Source organism: Notolepis coatsorum (assembly GCF_963971535.1).
Source record: "Notolepis coatsorum genome assembly, chromosome: 2".
NCBI lineage: Eukaryota > Metazoa > Chordata > Actinopteri > Aulopiformes > Paralepididae > Notolepis > Notolepis coatsorum.
In genome coordinates, this window is record NC_140166.1 from 182,332,825 (window position 1) to 182,347,664 (window position 14,840).

Below are 14,840 nucleotides of genomic sequence, written 5' to 3' on the forward strand. Positions count from 1 at the left end.
GCTCTAGCTCTGTACTATTTAAAAGCACAGTGCAGGACACACTCAAAGGTTATCGCACCTCAGCGATGGCAGTGGACATGTATGACAGGACAAAGGCCATATGTAATGGCCTTGGGATTGAGGAACATACTACCAGCCAAAGGAGGAAGCAGAAAAGGATGGACGAGTATGTAGTTGAGTCATCTTGTGGCACAAGCTCAGACCTCAGCTCAGAAGATCAGCTGAGACAGACTGTTCTATCCAGTCCTTGACAGAATGCTGCAAGAGCTTGAGAGCAGGTTCTCATGAGTTGGAGAACAACTTATGAGAGGCATACAGGCATGTTATCCAGCCTCAGACCAGTTTCTCTCAGTGGAATTGCTGTAACCCCTCGCCACACATTACAATATCCAACTACTGCCAGAGGAGATCACAGTTGCAAAGTGTTTCCTGGCCAGGACAGGCAGAGATGCAGTCCCTACAAAGTGTCTTTTCCCTCCTGGATGATAATAATAATAATAATAATAATAATAATAATGCATTTGATTTATAAGGCGCCTTTCAGGACAAAAAAAAAAGTCCACAAATCGGTGAATGAAATAATTATAGGATCAAATGAAAACTACTACTTACTAAAAATGGATGTTTAAAAGTACTAAAAACCAACAAAAAATATCAAACACTAACAAACATTCAGCACAGACAATTGGGGATGCTGCCATCTTATAAAAAAAAAAAAAGCTTTTAAAGCTCTGGGGCTCTAGGGGGCCGGGCCGTAGTTTGGGGACCACTGCACTAGACGCTCGACCCGTGCACGGAACCCCACCTGTTAAGAGGTTAACATTATGCCTCATGTAGTGGGTTTGGGAACTCCTGGCATAGATATACACACAAGCCAGCGTTTCCGTTAGCCGGTAATTACCGGTATTTGACCGGCAAAATCTGTTGAAGTCCGACATATTTAATCTCTCCGGTCATAATGTCCGGTGAAAATAATTCCCTCTAAACACAATTAGATTATTTGAATTGTATTAAAATAGGCTAAAATTAAATAGCCTATGCGATGAACGAAACAAACAATCATTACATTTGTTTCATCGTTGCTTCACCAAGCAGCCAGTCTAATAATGACATCCTGTTGTCAGCGCGAGCTGGCTGCTGATATATTTGCGAGAAGCATCCATCTGCCGGCCGGCAGGGTGCAGTACTCCAATTCAGCCATTGGCAATTCAGCTGTTGGGTGGGGGCGCTGCTGAGCGGTTTCCAGACCGGACCTAAAAACACTGCTGCTCCATGCTTCACGTAAATATATCAGCAGCCAGCTCGCGCTGACAACAGGATGTCATTATTAGACCGGCTGCTTGGTGAAGCAACGATGAAACAAATTATTGTTTCGTTCATCGCATAGGCTATTTAATTTTAGCCTATTTTAATACAATTCAAATAATCAAATTGTGTTTAGAGGGAATTATTTTCACAGGACATTATGACCAGCACCAGTCGTTGGGAGGTGGAGATATACATCACGCAAACCCACGATAATGTGCCGTCTCTCTCTGCCAAATTTCTCAGTTCTTCGCTTGATATAATTAATACAAATGTCCAATATAACGGAATTCGTTAGCTCATAAAAATGTGATTATAACAGACTGCTGTTTATTAAGGTCGGGCAGACTGCCCACCGACACCTCAAGTCGGCAGCAGCACGAAGTCTCGAGGGACTTATTTTATTTGGAATATATTAATGACTGTATATACGCAAAAGTAGCCTAGTTTTAAGTTAAAATATTATAAATGCCTTGATGATGTCATTCTTTATATAGTCCTATCAATTGTTTTTAAGCTCAATAAACTCTGACCGGAATTTATCCCATTTGTCCGGTAGATTGAAATCTACCGGACACTCAGACCTGCAAAAAAAAATTCTAACGGAAACCCTGACACAAGCATTTGCTAATGGTGAGGTTGGCATGCAGTCACACAGGTGCATGCGCGCAACCACACACACACGGAAAACAGTTTCCAGTTTGACCAATCGACCTTTTCAAAAGGAGTAGTAGCATTGAAGTGGGCGTGCCTTACGGCCGGGGTTCTCAACGTGGGGTCTGCGGCCCCCCAGGCATCCTTGAGGGTTCCAGGGTGTACCCAGCAAAATGAGAAATAGTTAATCTTCTGTATTATTTCATTCACTAATAAGACTAATTCTGATCATATGTTTCACTCTCTCTACTGTTATGCCCTCAATTGACCCATGTCAGACCCGCCCTATTTTCTTGATCCTCCAATCACAACCGTCGCTTCCATCTGGCAAACAAGCAATAGTTGTGATCAAGAAAAGTGGGTGGCGTTTGAGATAGGAAATTAAACTACATTAGAATTCTGGACTAAAATCAAATGAAACAACTCATATTTTCTCAAGACAGGAAGGGGGGGGGGGGGGGGGGGGTTCTGTGGCCTATCAATATGGAGGAGCTCGACACGGAAATGGTGGAGAAGTACTACTGCCTCATGCCTTACCTTCTGGTAGGTGTTGCTCGGGGAGACGGCGAACATGCTGGCCTCGTCTCCAAACACCTCGGCCCAGTTCCTCTGAGAGGCCTTCATCCGGTTCTTGAAGTGATACTCATTATCTGGGTTAAAGGCCTGGGCAGAACAAACACGGAGACACACACAGGAATCAGAAAACAGAAACTATGCTATAACAGTTTCATTCTTCATTGTCCATGTCAGTTAGGGAGTCGTTTTAAAAAGGTCCCATATTGTAGTCCTTTTCAACAAGATAGTATTTGAGGTCTCCTACACATGTCTTTTGAAGTGTTTTGCATTATGCATTCTAGCAGCCTCTATAGCTTAGCCGTCTTTAACGAGCCGCTTTTATCGTACAAATACAATAACTATCGTACATCTAGCAGCGATGCACAAGCCTGTACTGTCAAACAGAATTCTGATAAAACTGTCAAAGATTGCAGATCGAATAAGACTCGAGATCCAGCAATATCATATCAAACGCACAGTTAAAAATGTTGTAACTAAGAAACATATTTTAGGTTTAACCTTCTGTAGAAAAGGCAAGATCTATGAGCGAGCTGCCATTTTGTACATATACACGCACGTTATTAACTATGTCGATTGTGACTGCAATTTTACATGGCTTGTTTCAAGAGGGAGGGTTCTTGTCACAACTGAACTGCAAAAACGGCACTACATATTTCACACTGTGTTGAGACAACCCCTCATTGTTTAAAAACAATACAAAACACAATAGGGGTAAACCTTTATTGTGCATGATAGAAAAAAAAGTGTGGTTACGTTTTTCCATATGGTCATTCTGACGCAACTAAACAAGGGACCAAATGGTAAAACAATAAGACTGAATAAAGGAATTCAAGAAATAAGGAGGGGGGAAGAGAAGAAGCAGGAGGAGAAAGAGAAAGAGAAAGGAGGGGGGAAGAAGCAGGATAAGCAGAAAGAGAAGCAGAAGGAGAAAGAGAAGCAGAAAGACAAAGAGGAGCAGAAAGAGGAGCAGGAGAAAGAAGCAGAAGGAGAAAGAGAAGCAGAAAGACGCAGAAGAAGCAGAAGGAGAAAGAGAAGCAGGAAGAGCAGAAGGAGAACGAAGCAGAATGAGAAAGAGAAGCAGAAAGACGCAGAAGAAGCAGAAGGAGAAAGAGAAGCAGGAAGAGCAGAAGGAGAACGAATCAGAATGAGAAAGAGAAGAAGAAGCAGAAAGAGAAGCAGGATGAGTGGAAGGGGAAAGAGAAGCAGACTGAGAAAGACAAAGAAGAAAAAAGAGAAGAAGCAGGAGATGTAGAAGGAGAAATATTAGCAGGAGAAACAGAAGAAAGAAGAAGAAGCAGAAGCAGTCAGAGAAAGAGAAGCAGAAGGGGAAAGGGAAACAGAAAGATAAGCAGAAGGAGAAGGAGAAAGAGAAGCAGACAGAGAAAGATAATCAGAAACAGAAGGAGAGAAGCAGGAGACAGAAGGAGAAAGAGAAGCAGAAGCAGAAAGAGAAGCAGACAGAGAAAGATAATCAGAAACAGAAGGAGAGAAGCAGGAGAGGCAGAAGGAGAAAGAGAAGCAGAAGGAGAAAGATAATCAGAAACAGAAGGAGAGAAGCAGGAGGCAGAAGGAGAAAGAGAAGCAGAAGCAGAAAGAGAAGCAGACAGAGAAAGATAATCAGAAACAGAAGGAGAGAAGCAGGAGAAGCAGAAAGAGAAGCAGAAGCAGAAAGAAAAGCAGAAGCAGAAAGAAAAGCAGGAGAAAGATAATCAGAAAGAGAAGATGCAGGAGAAAGAGAAGCAGAAAGAGGAGAAAGAGAAGCAGATGGAGAAAGAGAAGCAGGAGAAAGTGAAGCAGGAGAAAGAGAAGATGCAGGAGAAAGAGAAGCAGATGGAGAAAGAGAAGAATCAGGAGAAAGAGAAGCAGAAGGAGAAAGAGAAGAAGCAGGAGAAAGAGAAGAAGCAGGAGAAAGAGAAGCAGATGGAGAAAGAGAAGAATCAGAAGAGAAGCAGAAGGAGAAGTAGAATGAGAAAGAGAAGAAGCAGGAGAAAGAGAAGAATCAGGAGAAAGAGAAGCAGAAAGAGGAGAAAGAGAAGCAGGAGAAAGAGAAGCAGACCGAGAAGCAGAAAGAATATGCAGGAGAAAGAGAAGCAGAAGGAGAAAGAGAAGCAGAAGGAGAAAGAGAAGCAGAAGGAGAAAGAGAAGCAAATGGAGAAAGAGAAGCAGAAGGAGAAGAAGCAGGAGGCAGAAGCAGGAGAAAGAGAAGCAGGAGAAAAAGAAGCAGAAGGAGAAGAAGCAGGAGGCAGAAGCAGGAGAAAGAGAAGCAGAAGGATAAGAAGCAGGAGGCAGAAGCAGGAGAAAGAGAAGCAGAAGGATAAGAAGCAGGAGGCAGAAGCAGGAGAAATAGAAGCAGAAGGAGAAAGAGAAGCAGAAAGAAAAGCAGGATAAAGAGAATCAGAAAGAGAAGAAGCAGGAGAAGCAGAAGCAGGAGAAAGAGAAGATGCAGGAGAAAGAGAAGCAGAAAGAGGAGAAAGAGAAGCAGATGGAGAAAGAGAAGCAGAAAGAGAAGAAAGAGAAGCAGATGGAGAAAGAGAAGGAGAAAGAGGAGAAAGAGAAGCAGAAGGAGAAAGAGAAGAAGCAGGAGAAGCAGAAAGAGAAGGGGGAAGAGAAGCAGAAGAAGAAAGAGAAGTAGAAGGAGAAATAAGCAGAAAAAGAAGCAGAAGGAGAAAGAAGCAGGAGAAGCAGGAGAAAGATAAGCAGGAGAAGGAGAAAGAGAAGAAGCAGAAGGAGAAAGAGAAGAAGCAGTAGGAGAAATAGAAGCAGGAGAAAGATAAGCAGGAGGAGAAAAAGAAGCAGAAGGAGAAAGAGAAGAAGCAGAAGGAGAAATAGAAGCAGGAGAAAGAGAAGAAGAAAAAGAAGGAGAAGCAGGAGAAAGAGAGAGAAGAAGGAGGAGGAGAAAACAAAGCCTCACCATAGTGAGGACCCCCATCAGGTTTACAGGTATGGGGTCCTGCTTGACTCTCTCTGCTACCAACTCCACCAGTAACATCAGCATGTTGTAGATTCCCTCGTGAATCTCTGTCCCCCATTTATGGACTGCACTGCTAGTCAGCAGCTGAAGACAAGAGACAGGGTCAGAGACAACAGAGAGGTCAGTGACGTCAATATGTTGGGAAAGCCTTCACCTGGATCTACCCTTTGCACCGAGGCTGGTGCTTTCCAATGGAACCACAGATGACCATATACTGAGAGAGTAAAGAAACACACTGTTTCAGCCTGTCTCGTCCTACTATGGCAAATGCACAAAGTGCATTGAGTGGGGGGGGGGGGGGGGGGGGGAATCTGTGATAGTGGGGCATCTCTTTTCTATAGTCAGTGGCAGCAGCAGTACTTTTACAACTGACTGAGGAGTCATTTATAGCTTTAGTAAAAGACTTTAGTAAAAAAACAAAAAAAAAACGTATACACTTATAAAATAACATTAAAATATGATTTGATGGGTTTAGTTTTCTGCACCATGCTACTGATGCAAGCTAGCTGGTGACATCAGCCTAGGTGTACAGGCAGCGTGTATCACTTCCGCAACGGATTTGATTTCCGGGGTTGGCCTAATTGGCCGCGACGCCCACGTGACACGGCGCGGCCCCGCGATGTAAATGCTTCAATCTGGTGCACTTTGAGAGCTATATAAAGAATGACGCCCTCAAGCGTGTATCAGGCGGTCATTATTTATATAGCGGTCATTATTTATATAGCTCTCAAAGTGCACCAGATTGAAGCATTTACATCGCAAAAAAAAATAAAAAATTCGAAAAAGGGGGGATTCGAACGCGGGTCGTCCGCGTGAGAGGTATGAGGACTAACCATTACACCACGGTGGCAGATAAATAAAATATCCATTATATATCCATTAATGGACAAGAGAGCCGTACGTCGGCCGTCTAATGAAGTTAGATTTATACAGTACACTTTGACTGCTGAATTGACACGTTTAACTTATTTATTCTTTAATTCAGCAAGGCGAAGTGAACTCCAGCGTCGCGCCACTGGTAACGCAGTGGGAAAAGTGATTAAACAGCTCTGCACTCAGAAGATGTGGCGCGACAGCGCTGCTGCGGCGTGGAAGTGGGAAAGCGGCAGTGAAACACAGCAGCCTCTGGCGTTGCCGCGGCGTGTCACGTGGCCGTCGCGCCCAATCAGGCCAACCCCGGAAATCAAATCCGTTGCGGAAGTGATACACGCGTACAGGCACCCACAGCAGACCTGAAGTGTCAAAACTAAAAGGTTTGTAGATAACCGAAGGAGACGTTCTGGCATCTACAAACCTTTCCGATTTGACAGTTCAGGTCTGCCATGAGTGCCTAGCATTATGTGGAAAGAACTAAAGCATTTATCTCAAATGTGACATTGCCTTTTATTTAACCTTTATTTAACCAGGCAAGTCAATTAAGAACAAATTCTTATTTTCAATGATGGCCTGGCGAGAGGACAAAAGGTCCCCTCGAAGGGTAAAAGGGAAAGGGGGACAAAAATATTAAATAAAATAAATAGAAAAGAGACAGATGGTACATACATCACAGTCTTCACAGAGGTAAGGGAAATAATTAAAACACACGTCAAACAACCAAATACAATTACAAAGGGGCATAACATGAAGCAGAACAGTCAAATTACAGTTAAAAGGCTAGGTGATAGTTGCAGGTGTGTATAAACAACTCTGTGATATAATCCTTAAAAAGTAGTGAGGGGGATCAATTTGTCCATTTTCTTCTGCATCTCGTTTCAACTAATGAGTAGCAAATTGGAAGGAGGATTGACCGAAGGAAGTGTTAACACTGGGAACATCTAGCGAGATATGGTGAGCAGCTCTGGTGTTATAGGGAGTAGGGCTGGGCGATATGGCCTCTAAATGATATCGCGATATTTTTTGGCCATATCGCGATACACGATATATATTGCAATATTTTGACATTTCCTCTAAAGCACTTAAAAATGCTTGATTTAACCCTTTGATGCATACAGTCACGCCAATATGATGATTATAATAAGTCCCTGCAACATATGTTTGCATTATTAAACCATGAAGATGCTTTAAAAAATAATTTAATGAAAATGTACTAAGAGTAGTCTACTGACACACTAATAAAAAAGTGTATTTACATCTAAGACAATTTATATAAAAACTCTTGGGTGCCTAACGGCGCTCCCATAGTCCAGCAGACTGTACACAGAGCAGACTCCGCGGAGGTCCGTGCGGCTCTTTGAGCTTTGATCTCAGCGGACAGCAGACCCACAGGTGCGACGCTCCTATTTTCTGACGCGACATCCGCGCCGCTGACTTGGTGTCACACAAAACGCTGCTCGGCGTTTTGGTTGACATCGAACTGCATTTAATGTGACGCCGATCTGCATTTTACTCTGACCACTCACTCCGTGCCAAGAGAGATGTTTGAATGGCTTTTCTAAATGAAGTGTGTAAAATTGCCAGTTTTATTTCGAAATATTGGAAACGGAGATAACATAGAATGTTATCTCCGTTTCCAATATTTTTAAATAAAACTGGTGCTTTTATTTCATGCAATGCGTGTTTCATTTCAGCACCACGCGCTGTCCACCTCAAGCCTATACGGTACATTGCATCTCGCTGCCTATATACCTGTTATTAAAGCGCGTAAAACTTTTTTTGTGGGAAATGTAGTAAAACTTGTGCGAGAAATGTAGGAAATAGACCGCGGACGTCCGCTGAGATCTGCTCGACTATGAAAGCTCAAAGAGCCGCGCGGACCTCCGCGGAGTCTGCTCTGTGTACAGTCTGCTCGACTATGGGAGCACCTTAAGACTTTTACACAGTACTGTGTTTTCTATCCACTTTAGCCAAACACACACATATATATATATATACACACACACTACTGTGAGAAAATAATAATCACACACAAAGGTATAATGGCTTATAGCAGACTTAATGATTTTAGAATATTTCAGATAATGAAATTAAATGTTTATATCATCAACTATCCAGTTAGTATTTATACTGTCTGTAACGTTTGGCTACTGAATGTAGAGAGAGAGCGAGAGAGAGAGAGGGGGCGAGAATGAACAAGAGAGCCAGCCCCCCCCCCCCTCGGGTTTTGTTCTAGGTTCGCGTTTTGATCGTCTAAGCTGCCGTAGGTGATGACGTCACACTCGAATGTAAACAGGAAGAGATGGAGACACACAGAGATGGAAATTGGATGATATACAGAAACGAATAACCAATAAATATGAAGTTATGTTTAAACTTCTGTTGTCAAGCGTTGTCAATATAACCCACCCCCTTTCCTCACAAATGGAACTAGTCTTGTGGAGTCCGCTTTGACCGTTTTCCAGGGTTAGCAGCTATCGCTAGTTAGCTTAGCATAATCCTAATGGATACCTTGGTTAGCAGCTACCGTTAGCTCATTGCTCGTGTCAATTAAATTGCATGTTATTAAAGGTCCGCGCTGGTCTGTCTAATGAAATTACAACCGCAACATTATATCGCACTGTACAGCCCTGACTACACTAACGTTAGCCTATAGCTCCGCCGTCCCTTCTCGAGGAAAGCACTGAGAGTGTCTCTCGGCCGCGGGCGACGCCATATAAACTAATACTCGATGTTCGCGATATAGTACAGTACTACATCTCGGGTAGAACAATCTCGATATAAACCTAAGTATACTCGATATATCGCCCACCCCTAATAGGGAGTAGATGACAATTTTAACAAGTGTATCAAATAAGGAGGGGTCAGACCAAGGAAGGTTTTGTAAATGAGTGTAAGCCAATGAATTTCTCGTCGAGAGAGTAACGATGGACAATTTACAAATGTGTACAAGTCACAGTGATGTGTTGAAAAGGGGGCATTTGTAAAACACTCTTGCTTGCATGCATGTAAATGACAAGAGTCAAGTCAAGAGTTTTATTTGTCACGGCATACAAGCATACAGTGAAATGCGGGTGGTCATGCCCGCAGCGATTGTGCAATAATACAAGTAATAAAAATAAGAATAAGACATAGAATGAGACATAACGGGTATAATGTACATAAAGCTTACAAAAGCATGGTAAAGACATGCTAAGGTCCTGCGATAGTGCAATACAGTCATAGTGCAATACAGTCATAGCTACGGATGAGGCACTGGGTCTTATGTACACTACTATACAATATACTAGGGGTGATTGATCCAGATCGATATATTATCAATTATCAAATAGGATCGATGCAACGTAAAAAGATCGATTCATATTGCGATACTCTTATTTTGAAAATCCCCTGGTGAGCATATCCGCCCGGCCACAACAACAACAGTAGTTCAGCGTGTGTAGACGTTAGACAGCATTGCTTCAGAGTCCGCCTATTTTGCTACCCGAAATAAGTGCCTGTTTTTTCCACAACGGGTCAAATGCATCTAACATGCTTTGCATCCTCGCCATTCCTTTATGCCCACGTCGCGTTAAAGACCGAAAATTAACGTTACGTTAGCGTAAGCTAACTATGCTAAGCTGATCAGAGCCATGAGAGAACAGCAGAGGTCCATTAGGGACTGGAGAAGGGGGGGGGGGGGGGGGCATTATCCATTTCTGTGTGTCTGCGTTTGGAAAGAGGGGTTTTAGTTGGATGTTTTTTTTTTTTTTTTTTACATCGCCAGTCAAACAATGGGAGAATGGACATTTGGACTAGGGAGTGTGTAAAGCAGGAGCGATTCCTGTACAAGAAGCCAAGTCTTGCTTTTATTTTTTATTGAAGATGTAACATGCTGAGAAAAAGAAAGTGTATTATCTAACCAGATACCTAGGTATTTATAAGAGGTGACTGTATCCAGAGGTGAAATGCAACCTTAGACGCGTCATTTCACTTCTCACCCACTACCTGAGCCCCAATTACTGCAGACTCGCATATTGTTTATCGTTTTAACAAGAAACTTGACAAGCGTTTGAAAAGCAGTGGAATAGCAAAGAAATCCATGCGGCCTCCATCACACAGCCTCCGTCTCTCACAAGTACATGTTTGAAAAGAGCTAAACATGGCAGCACAGTTCTTTCCCAGTATGTCATTAGAAGGAAGGAAGCTGCACATAGACTCTTAATTCATCCTAGTGGTTTATTCATCTATCCAATTTCTCTCAGACATATGGGCTACACCCAACAATGAACTGTTATCATCAAAAATCACTGCTGAATAAAACACTGAGTGAGCATTAATCCAGTGTCCTCTGTTTATATCAAGCACACTGTCTAGGTAATTTGATGTGGGTACACGACATTCTTACAACAATGTTAAGTCACCCTGTGTTAACGGTGTGGTTCTGAGCTCTGTGACCTCTCACCTTCTTGAAGGCCTCGTGCATACAGCGATCCATGAACCTCTTACAGTTCTCATCTGCATCAGCCAAACCTGACAAGAGAGAAAGAAACTTGGTTTTAGTGTTTCATGTTTGTCACAACAAGTCTACATAGTGAAAAGATCTAGCTGTATGAAAGTAGCTACGGATTGAGCCATGTAACACCCGGGTCTAAAATAACCATGGCGTGTGAAGAGCACCCAGCCAGGAAAACAAAACCTACATCCACCCGTCACCCACACAAGTATACACACCAGAAGATAATGTGGTTAACCTACATCCACCAGTCACCCACACAAGTATACACACCAGAAGATAATGTGGTTCAATCTTAACACGACGAGTGCCAGCGACGAGATTTATCGTTAGTTCATGCCAACCGTTGAGTGCCAGCGACGATAAATCTCGCTTTTTTTATTAGCGATTTGAATTCATATTTCATCAATCTAGTCCCACGTTTAGGGATGCCCCCCGGACCCCGGTTTTAAACGGGAACCGGTACTATATTAGAAAATACCGGAGTATTTATAAGCTCCGACGTCCTCGGTACTGCTATCGATACTCTAGAGAAATTATTATTATTATTATTATTATTATTTAAAAGTTGCGAACGATCTCTCCTCTCTCTGTCTCTGCACGAGAAGCGAGTCGCAGCGAGTCATTATTACACACTCCTCGCGAGTCGCGCTACACATACATACGGGTACTCCTTAATGAAAGCGCTGTCAATAGTATGCAGCTGCAGCACGTCAGACCGCAGTGCTTACAAGCCCCGCACACCTGATGTGCTGCAGCTGGAAGCATCTCAGCGCTGTCTCCGTGCTGACGCGCGCTGCACACAGACACAGACAGCTCTGCATGGACTGAGTCGTGATGGCGGATAGAGCGAAGCGTTCACAAGTGCAACAAAACATTTGCCAGTAAGGGTGGCAATACGAGCAATCTATCAAAACATTTGTTTGCAAAACACTATATTAGTTTGCAGAAATGCGCCGTATTCGACTGCCTTGCGCGCAGTGGTCCATCTGCATCCACGTCCACTGCAGCCGGTAAGCCAAGATACGGAGTTTCCTAGGCTAATAACGAATTATTACAAATAGGCTAATAAACAAAATAATTGTTTAGCTACAAATACTACAATCTAAAAACTTTTTATAGATCGTCAAGCTGAGGTCAGCCACCAATGTGTCCCAGTGAGCCCACCACACATCCTCCCTCTACCTCCACCACCCAAAGTCCTTTCTCCCTAGCAGCTAGAGGAAAGATGACAGAGGATAGGGTGAACGAGTGTCACAGGGCTGTGACAAAGTTTGTTGTCAAAGGCCTGCACCCGTTCTCTACAGTGGAGTCCAAGGACTTTAGGTAACAACTAATCATTCAGTGTATATCGTTTTTTTTGTATACATAGTTGTCTAACTTGTCTGTTGTTGTTATAAGTTATTATTGAAGCAGCTATTCCCACCACTCCACACAAATTTACAATAATTCAATCATTTCTAATCTTTACTGTAGGGAGATGACCAATGCTCTCAACTGCAAATATAAAAATCATAAAAAAATTATCAAAAAGAACCGATAAGAGTATCGATAAAGTACCGAACCGTTAAGCAGTATCGATAGGAGTAGTAGTATCGATAAAATCCTAACGATACCCATCCCTACCCACATTAGTGCTGAAAACTCTCTGAGCTCCATTGGGAAAATACCGCCCCCTATCGTCTCTCCCTGTTGTACTGCACCCCATTGGATTAGACTGAATGAAACACATGGGGGGGGGGGGAAATCCAGCTTCCTCATTTCACTTCTCGGGCAAGCCACCCGAGAGGATCAGATTCATTTCCGAGCCCCAAAACAGAGTGGAATACATATTTCCAGTATCCAGCGTTGGATCAATAAACGTGATCGATATTTCGAATGGCGATCAGGAATTTTTTTAGAGAACATCTGATCTGAGGTAAGGAATCTATTTTACCAGTCTTAGGATAATCAGAACTTTTTTCACAGAGATATCAGCGTGTGCCATATGTGTGTGTGTGCGATCAGGAAATAAGATTAGATTTTTCAGCCCGCTTATATAGCGTGCATAAGTACACATATACTATCGATAATCTAGCATTTATTTGAAAACGATTCATAAATAGGCCGAAAAATGACAACATTTTTTGTGTATTCCAGTAAAGGGCGTTTATCACAGAATCTTAATATTTTCCTGAAACTTTAAAAAAAAAACGAGTTTTTCAAAATGGTATAAAACGGAAATGAACCGATTAAAAAACAATCCGTTTCGACAATGTTGACTGCAAACAAGTCATTGATAAGCGACGGCCAGATTAGACACATAATTTAAGACATAGTTTATGCGTTTGCAAATATGAGAGCTCTATCATTGAAGTGGACGCTGGCATACGGAGCCTTTTAGCGCCCCGCATGGTTGGCATCCAAAGTGTTAAAGATCACAACAAAGATTCTCCTCTCACATCTGAGGAAGAAGATCACACTTCAAAAACACGCAAACACACACACACACTCACTCTCCCTTACCATGACGGGCGAGGCAAGTGGATGCGACGAGGCATTTCCCCAGCGACTCTTCTCTCTTGTAAGGTATGGACCAGTGGTCAGTGAAGACTCTGCTCTCTAGCTCATACAGGTTGGTGGTGGGAAACTCCATGCTGCCTCCAGAACAGTTCCCGTTCTCATCGTTGCTTCTCTGCAAACACACACGGAGAACACAATGATGCCCTTCACTGTTACATGTTCACTCTGGTTGGAAGCCAAACTTATTAAAACGTACTACTTAACACTATGGTCGCCAAAAACGCTGTACCACGTCATTCCCCACCATGCTCATTCTGCCAAAGATGCCGTACCACATCTTTGATATCAATATTTCAAAAATCTGTGATCGAAATCATATTTCTCCCCCAGAGACTTGAGATCTACTGTTGATCCCCTCTCAACTCTCCAACGGTTCAAGAGCGCCATCTGGTGGCCGATCGGCGGATCGCCCAGAGCGGAAACAGGAAATTCGGTCCGATCACTCTGTAATAGTCCCAGGACTCGAGCTAGACACAACGGATAGCAATCCGTTACCAATAACTCGATAAACAACATGATTTGGACGTATATACTATTATACAACCTGGAAATGGATCGCATATTTCTACATCCCATAATAGGAATATTTCTGTTCCACACTCATCGCCCAACGCTATGAGGAAGCTACGGTAAGATTCAGCGTTATTTTTTAACGTGTTCGATACTAACTGCTCTAATGATCATATCACCCACACTAGATGAATCAACTAACGTTGGCCACGGAATTATAAACGACCCCCCCCCCCCCCCCCCATCCGGTCAACATCAGATGATCAGTAGTAACTTCTAGAAGCACGTCCATTTGACATTTTTTATCTCGCACAGATTCCTATCAAACTGTATTTGATCAATATAATGCATTTGGGGCTATAAATCACGTTCTGGAGAAAGCTGCAGAAAACGATAAAAACATACTTATACTTTAGTTTAGACCGTATTTTAGTATGAATATGTGAATGAAAAAGTATAACGTTGCTACACCCTGAACAATAGATACTTGACGTTGAATGGGCCATAGTAATGTCAATTTAGCAATACAATTTAAAAAGTTATAGCCCTGCAAAGAAGGTAAACATCCCCATAGACAAATAGAGCTGGCGGAGGATGGTATATTAAGAATATAAGCCTGGCGACCAAAGTGTTAATACATTTTTTATAATTTAATCTAATCTAAACATGAGGAACACGACAACACACATGAAGAACATGACAACACACATGAGGAACACAACAACACACATGAAGAACACGACAACACACATGAAGAACACAACAACACACATGAAGAACACAACACACATTAAGAACACAACACACATGAAGAACATGACAACACACATGAACACAACAACACACATGAAGAACACGACAACACACATGAAGAACACGACAACACATGAAGAA

At 42.6% G+C, this 14,840-nt stretch overlaps 1 protein-coding gene across 5 annotated transcripts in view; it reads right to left on the reverse strand.

The window, feature by feature from the left end:
* usp24 (ubiquitin specific peptidase 24) overlaps nt 1-14,840 on the reverse strand; it is a 150,228-nt gene that overhangs the window by 108,700 nt on the left and 26,688 nt on the right. For all 5 annotated transcript variants that reach the window (XM_084309162.1, XM_084309163.1, XM_084309164.1 and 2 more), the window contains exons 2-5: nt 13,380-13,548; nt 10,824-10,891; nt 5,447-5,590; nt 2,497-2,622 (exon numbers count right to left, since the gene is read on the reverse strand). In XM_084309162.1, the coding sequence (XP_084165288.1) occupies nt 2,497-2,622; nt 5,447-5,590; nt 10,824-10,891; nt 13,380-13,548 (507 nt within the window). The remainder of the gene's footprint in view (nt 1-2,496; nt 2,623-5,446; nt 5,591-10,823; nt 10,892-13,379; nt 13,549-14,840) is intronic.